The following is a 7,547-nucleotide window of genomic DNA, read 5'->3' on the forward strand; positions in this document are numbered from 1 at the left end:
CGGTACCGGTGCTATACTCCATGCTCCATGTGCTATTCCACGCTTTGCTCATGATCCATTTGCCGGGCCTATTCAACGCATCCACCTTCCGTTTGCCCTTCGCTTGGATTGGCTCACCTCAACTCTTGTTAGTTCAGATCGTCGCTGTTGAAAGCTCAAGCTCACGAAAATATCAGGCCATTGGGACGTCAAAATCTCGAATCGGTGACAGATAGTGCCTGCTGACTGCCGTACTGTTTTTTAGAATTCAGCAGCTGATTAACACCAAACCGTTTACAATATGCTCCGTTAGGCAGCCTAACGCTCAGGCGGCCAAACACTGGACCATCGACAGAACAGACGAATAAGATTTGGAGTGTTAGAACCAAATCTGCGTGACCACCATGGTTTCGGCATGCCAAAATTTCCCGATGATAAGAGAAAATGATTTCATGTTCACATGAGGATATCAAATGGACAGAAAATATGACCACCATGGTTTCATGGGATCATCAAATGAAAACAAAAACTATAGTTACTTAATGCCGTACAAGAGTGCAGTGGTACCTCACAAATTAAGTTCTCTACTTGTCTGACGTGGCTGTGCTTGATTCTTATTGATGATATACAACAGCATTGGCCGTTGTTGGTATGTACATTTTTCATGAAGAGGGGCAAAGAATATAGGTTACAGTGTATAGCTAGACAGCTTGACACTTAAGATGCAAATTTTAAGTTGCAGTTCCATCTTGCTTGTTGTTTTGGTACACGTTTTCTAGACACTCCTTGGCGCGGTGCACCTTTGATTGGAGGTAAAAGCTTCCAGATTTTGCATTTCTCTCGAATAACTTCTCATACCGCTGCAATGGAGAAGTTGTAGTCAGGACCACAAAAGCAAATAGTGCAAGTTGTATAGGAAACAGGTGAAGATAAGAGAAGACCTGTGCAATCTCTTCCCATGTCGACTGCTCAGTCACACCTAATATCTGCCTCGCTTCTTGCTCGGTCATTGTTTTGCTGGTCCGACGGATATTATTTATTGCTTCATGGGCCACACCAGTTTTATTTGCATCTGGCAGAATACAGGAGGAATACTACATAAGTAGGTGCATATACATATAAGAAGTTTGTGCTCCTTCACAGAAATAGTACAACAAGGTTTGGCAGGTACTATTCATTTCGTACAAACTCATTGTGGAAGAAACGGGGATGTCATGTTTGTAAGACGGGGCTGAGAACACATACATATACTTCTATTATGAAACTGATAAATAAGTGCTATATTACTACTTCCAATCTTTTCAATGCAAAATCATGATTCCTATTTATTACTCATACATATACTTATATTACAATGTGTTTTGATCACCAAATACAAAGGAACAGCACGAAATCATGATTCCTATTTATTTACCCATTTTCCTTTTATGGAGTCACACATTCCCATGATAAGAATGCTCTCTTCTCATACATTATCAGCTTAAGGAAAGAAGCTATTTGTACATTCAACAATAGCAAAGAAATACAAGGTTGCCAAACTGATTTCATTTTTTTTAATGTTCACATATGAAACTAAGCAACTGGAAGGAGAGTTTTAAAGCAAGTTCTAAGTAGGCGTAAATCAGAGGTTTAGCATATCGCAAGTAGACACTACCTATATGTTGAGGCAGCAAACATTAGAAGATAATCCTTTTCTTTTCAGGTTATAAAAATAATCTACTTGCCAAATTGCTAGACCTGTAGACCAAGGGTTTGATGGCACGAAAAAGCTCACTATTTTAATTCATCTGGGGGATATCCTAAGATTAAGATTACAAGCACCGAATATTCAAATTTGTTTTGATAAGGTTAAGCTCTCCGATGGTAGAAACCCATGTATACAAATATCTGGTTGCCATTAGAAATTAACATCGACAAGCATCCACACCGAAAGAAACAGAGGCGGCTAGAGTGGAAACCCTAGCAGCCGCTGCCATCTGCCTCGTCCTCGCCATCTACGATCGGGAATTGATGGGTCCCCACCTTCTCTGCTTGCCACTCCGGTGGCTGGAGGAGGTGGGGACCTCGGACCTGCGCTCGCGCTGTAGAAGGGTCCCTAAAGTTAGAGTTTGGTCAGACGGCATCGTCGTTATGGTGACTATGACGGCGTTTTGCGGGACAAGAATAAGGTATACCCGCTTCCTCTTCCACCTTGTCGGCGGCGATCTCGCCGGTGGCGTTGAGGAGGGCGAGGATTCGTCTGGTCGCCGCTTCCATGGAGAGGTGGATCTCGTCCAGTCTACGTGTGTGATAGGTTTGGTTACAAGCTTCGGATCAATTCAAGGGTTCAATCGCGACAAATTCAGCTCTAGAGCGCTAGTCCTTAGGGGAACGTGCACGAAGACTTTTCCAATTGTCATCAACAACAACAGGCTGGCTCTAGTAAGGGAGCAGCAACAACAGCGCGTCATGGCTTGCTCTAGCGACAGTAGTGGTCGTTAGGTGGTCCAAGGACCTCGATGTAATTTTCATTATGTTTGGGTTGCTTTGTACTTCCTGTGAACTCATGGAATAGATTCGGATCTTTCCCGCAAAAAAAAAAATTGGCAAGCGTCAAAGCAGAAGTACGATAGAGACATAACCTGTAAGTTGTAGCACACGGAAACTACAACCCCAATTCAATCATCTAATCACGAACACAGGTGGGAATACTATGACAAAACAATGAAAACTAGGATACAACATAACACACCAAAAGCTACAGCAACCTGAACGCAAACATCTGTATCTTCCTATAAAGATGCCAACACAAGACAACTGAAACTAAATAAGATATTTATGACAAATATATTGTTTAAAAACCCTGACGAGTCACATGCGTAACACAAAATTACCATGTTGTTTTACTTGTTTTCAGCAAAACTTATCCCAGATCAGTGGGTGACTGCAAAATATTATAGCTGTCCATCAGCTCCATCCATTTATGTCCTTTAGGAACAGAGAGGGCATCCTTAGATGTGGGTTCGAACAAAGTTTATAGCGAAGAAACTTACTTTCAAGTGCTTTTCGGTATGCCTGAAGCATAGCTCTTCCTATAATCCCAGAGCCCATGACAATAAGGTTTGCAATTAGCTTCCCGGCCTGAAAATAACAAGAAATTAGATGTCAGTGAGCAGAAAACGTGAATGAGTTTTTCATGCTTTGGATACATGCCTCAGCGTTAGGAATGTGATCCCGAATTTTCCCAATGAAACAACAATTTGGTGATGATGAAATTAAGCTCATATGAACATGATACTACACTGTGGGCTCAAAAAAATAATCGTGCAAAAAACACGGGGATTGAGTTGTAATCATGTCACTACCACACACTTGATGTTTCTTTTGGAGTTGTTTCCATTGTCCAATCAAAGAAGCAAGAATGAACTTGGCGTGCCAATATTTTCATAGCAATTGTGTTAGTTCTACTTTGTGTTCATACAAAAGTTATATTATTGGAACAAGTCAAAAGGACCTTCCATGGTCACTAAAATAAAATTCTCCGATTAATTGGAGAAAATAAAAAAGATGTGCGCTGCTTAATTATTTACAGTACACAAATACTTGTTGGCCACAAATAGATTTAGAGACTGCAGTGTAAGTATGGCACACACTATCCAAGAGATCGAGTTCAAAGGGAAAATGATCACGGATTTAAGAAATGAAGTTGTGATAAGAGGGATTCAAGATGTCATCATCATTGGAGACTGTGAGAAATTGCAACTGTTAGCAGAAGGAAGATGTGTGGAGGAAGAACATATATTAACATTTGCTTTTGTTACATAGCCTGATTGGAGCAATGGCATCATCGCAACATCATCATATGGACTTGCAAAGAAACTGTACAACAACTGGCAACAGAGCACGGACGAGGATGCCAACATCATGAAAAGAGCAAAAATTGATGTTCGCATCATCGCAACATCATCATATGGACTTGCAAGGAAACTGTACAACAACTGGCAACAGAGCACAGACGAGGATGCCAACATCATGAAAAGAGAAAAAAAAATTGATGTTCTAATCATCAAAGGAAAATAAAAATGAGAGTTTGGTTTGAATTTAAATTAAGCATGCTATCATACAAAATCCTTGAAAGATTGGAATTCTAAATGTCTTTTTAGATATCAGGCATTTTAGCTCAATACATGGGTCTAAACATGTGGTGCTGAGACAATCATGCTACATATTAGCCACACAAAGTGGGTCAACCTGCTACCCGCTAGTTACTGATAAAGAAACAAACACACTTAAGGTTTACATCCCAAGCATGCAAGGAAAAGGCAGCCTTCCTGGGTAAACAGCATACGGAAGTTCATATTCTACATGAAAAATATATAATCCTATATATACCTAAATTGATCAACCCCACAAACTGATTTTCCTGGATTCTTAGCCTTCCACATTACCCATCCTTCCATGTCATCTTTTTTTCTTGGTTGAAAGAAAATATAACTAACATTTCCCACAGGCGCAGGGTCAGCAAATCATGTCCATTTATCTCATCTCTTACGCTACTTCATGTTTCGAACCATGATTCTAGAAAGGATCATAGTTATTCGAAGAAACAAGCACACTTGAGAAGCTGTCCTGACACTTTTTATTGCCATTTCCAGCATCCTCTGCACTTGTCCCGCCGACTCCTCTCACCCAGGCCATCCCCCCTCCCTAACGCTGTAACGCACGTCCATCTTCCTCTGGTCATACGGCGATGTCAGGCTGTTCAGCTCAGTAATTGAGTGCCATCCTCCAATTCGTAGGCGCCATCCAATTCAACAAACAGCCCATGCCTTTCTCCATAGCCAAATCCAATCTTCGGACACAGCAGGTATTTGCAGATTGATTTAATATTTCACCGAGGTCTTTATTGGCTTAGAATGTGCTTATTCAAAGCCATTCACGTGAATGATGTCTCTATTTGGATAATAAAACTAGAAAGGTGGCTGGATTGGAATGGGCTGATCTAATTTTCTGTTTGTGTGGGCAGGTGCACGGAAAACTTGAATAGAAGAATGGGCTGATCTAATTGAAATCCATGCTCAATCACTCATCATTGGTAATTAGCTCGCATACTCATTCTTGAACCTTTTTTTGTTGTTGATCACGAATTGTAGAAATATTTAGAGGAATTCCTTTTCTATTCTGCCTAGAGGAATCATCATAACTTAATCCTATTGGGCCGAATTTTCTTTCAGTAAATATTCAGGTATTATCACCTTTCATTACTTTGCATATTTCAGTGATGAATATATCGTTGCAGGCTGTAACTATACCTACGTGTTCCTTTCGTAGCGGAAGTTATACACTGTATTGTGGCTTTTGCAATCCTGCTGGGATGCAACTATTGATTTACTTTACTCATGTTATATTTCTATATTTTTTTTCCAATAGTAATTTAGTCACTAAGATATGGTGAGCTTAGCTTTTCATCTCAAATTTAAATACGATGATAGTTTGATGGAAAATGAATTTTTAGTTGATTATCACTCTGGGGAACTGTTATCCCTTTGTAGTAACTTAGCATAAAGCTGCTATTTACAATTTCTAAGATTATGACGAAATTTGTTTTTATCTAAATATTTTTTTCAAACAGGCGCCAGTATCTAGTCAAATCATCAATTCTACAATGTTATATCCCAAAACAGTGTGGAAGGTTTTCGTCTATTTCATAATGTTTTAACGCCCAAGTGGATATGGTGTCGCACCTTGTCATCCGAAGTAATGTAAAATGGTGGTCATCCGCGGATTTTTAAGATTGATCCTCTAATACGGCATTCTATGCACGTAACCCTTATCCAACTACCCATGTCTGCTGCGAATCTAGTGGTTGCAGGCTTCCAGCACCCTCAGCGTCACACGGTAACTGCACCAATCCGACAGGACAGACCCACTAATAACCGACCCGTCCCTAATCCTGGAGACCTGGACCCCAATTAGCGCTAAGAAAATACAGATCTCACCGGCAGAACAAGGCGAACGCACTCACGCGACGCGAGCAGCCGCAGAAATGGGAGAAATCGCATATGCGCGGACAGCATGGATCGGAGGTTGGGCGGGAAAGACGCGAAATCCTTACCATGGTTGGCCGTCACCGATAGACGCGATCGATCCGAGGAGGGGAGGCGCGGCGCCGGAGGTGATTTCACAGCTCGGTGGAGGGATGAAGCAGAAAGGGAGACGTCGAGACTCGAGAGCCCGAGAAGGGGCGTGGCGTCCGTGAGTTCAGCCGGCTTTGTTCTTATTTTTTTTGTTTAGTTTTTTTTTTTTTTTTTGAGAGAGAGCTTGATTCTTTGCTGGGCTGGATTGTGCGGAACGGAGGGAGGAGGCGTCGTTCCGAAAGACGAAAACCGGCACGGCTGGGCTGGGCTGGGCTTTGTTTTAGTACAGAGTTACGGAAACATATCTCCTCCCTCTGGTCATTTGTGATTGGACTAACTCCCTAGTTTGCTCGTTGCTTATGTTTATGTGAAAAGATGATAAATCTAGAGAGGAGTGAATAAGTTCTATAAATTTTAATTTTTTATTTGTAATATTAGGCTTTGCGGAATATAAAGATGAGCCTAATATAAACTAGGTGTATATGATGACACAAGTAACTCGAGCACGAAGCCTCTCACAGGCAGTTATATCACAAGTAAGAGTTCAGTTAGGGATAACCGATAGCACGCGGAGATGAAGGTTTATTCCCGTGTTTCCTTCCTTTCCAAGAAGGTACGTCACGTTTGAAGAGGTGGGGTCCCACGAGGGATTCTCCAACGCCACGAAGGCTCACCTTCTTCTCCGGAGCCTATCCCACGAAGGAATAGCTCACTCACTTGTGGTAGACTTTGAGGCAGCCTCCAAACCTTCACAATCTTGTCAGGAGCAAATCCACAGCCCGGATGCTTCCAGACTACTCTTGCCCACCTAGGATTTCCAAGGAACCCTAGAGAGAAAGTATCTCGATGAATACAAGAGGGGACAAGATTTGGCTCGGTGAAACAATAGATCAAGACCTCCTCTATCTTTTCCCCGGAGGGATTCAAGTTTGGGTGGAGGAGGAGGGATATCTGAGGCTTTTGGTGTTTCTATCAATGGAGTATGAGAGAGAGCTCAAGAACAGTTTGTAGTGTAGTGCCTAAGTGTTCTGAGCTAGGTGAAGGGGTATTTACATGGTCCCACATATTCCAGCCGTTGTGACTTGTCCAGCTCAGCGAACAGTCGAGGAGACCGGTCAACCGTGCCTGGGTCGGGCCATTCGGTCCAGAGGCCAGTTCGGCCGGGCCAGGGGTCGGACCATCCGGACCAAACCGGAACGTGCGCCGGGCCAGAACCAGGCAAAGATGAAAACGTTTTTGGACTGTGCCCGGTTGGCACCGGCGCCAGGGCCGGTCGGTGCCGGGCCAGCCGGTCCCACGGCCGGTCCAACCGGACCATACACCGGCCCCTGGCAGAAATGTCGTTCTTCATTTTTGTCGAAGTGGGAGGTCTCCCTTTACCTTCTTGTTCCATTGATACACCATTATGCTTGTTTGGCTAATACCTGAGAATAGTTTTATAGGCATGTATTA

The 7,547-nt window shown here is 42.6% G+C and overlaps 1 protein-coding gene across 1 annotated transcript; it reads right to left on the reverse strand.

Annotated features, from left to right (window-relative positions):
• Positions 1–494: 494 nt before the first annotated feature.
• On the reverse strand, positions 495–6,214 carry LOC124708424 (mitochondrial import inner membrane translocase subunit PAM16 like 2-like). The gene is made up of 4 exons (XM_047240104.1): positions 6,074–6,214; positions 3,012–3,099; positions 921–1,051; positions 495–839 (listed from the first exon to the last, which is right to left on the reverse strand). Exons 1-4 carry the CDS (start codon positions 6,074–6,076, stop codon positions 711–713), a joined length of 351 nt encoding a protein of 116 aa, XP_047096060.1. The 5' UTR covers positions 6,077–6,214; the 3' UTR covers positions 495–710.
• Between the last annotated feature and the right edge of the window lie 1,333 nt (positions 6,215–7,547).

The sequence above is a fragment of the Lolium rigidum genome, chromosome 4, assembly GCF_022539505.1.
Source record: "Lolium rigidum isolate FL_2022 chromosome 4, APGP_CSIRO_Lrig_0.1, whole genome shotgun sequence".
In the NCBI taxonomy this organism is placed as follows: domain Eukaryota; kingdom Viridiplantae; phylum Streptophyta; class Magnoliopsida; order Poales; family Poaceae; genus Lolium; species Lolium rigidum.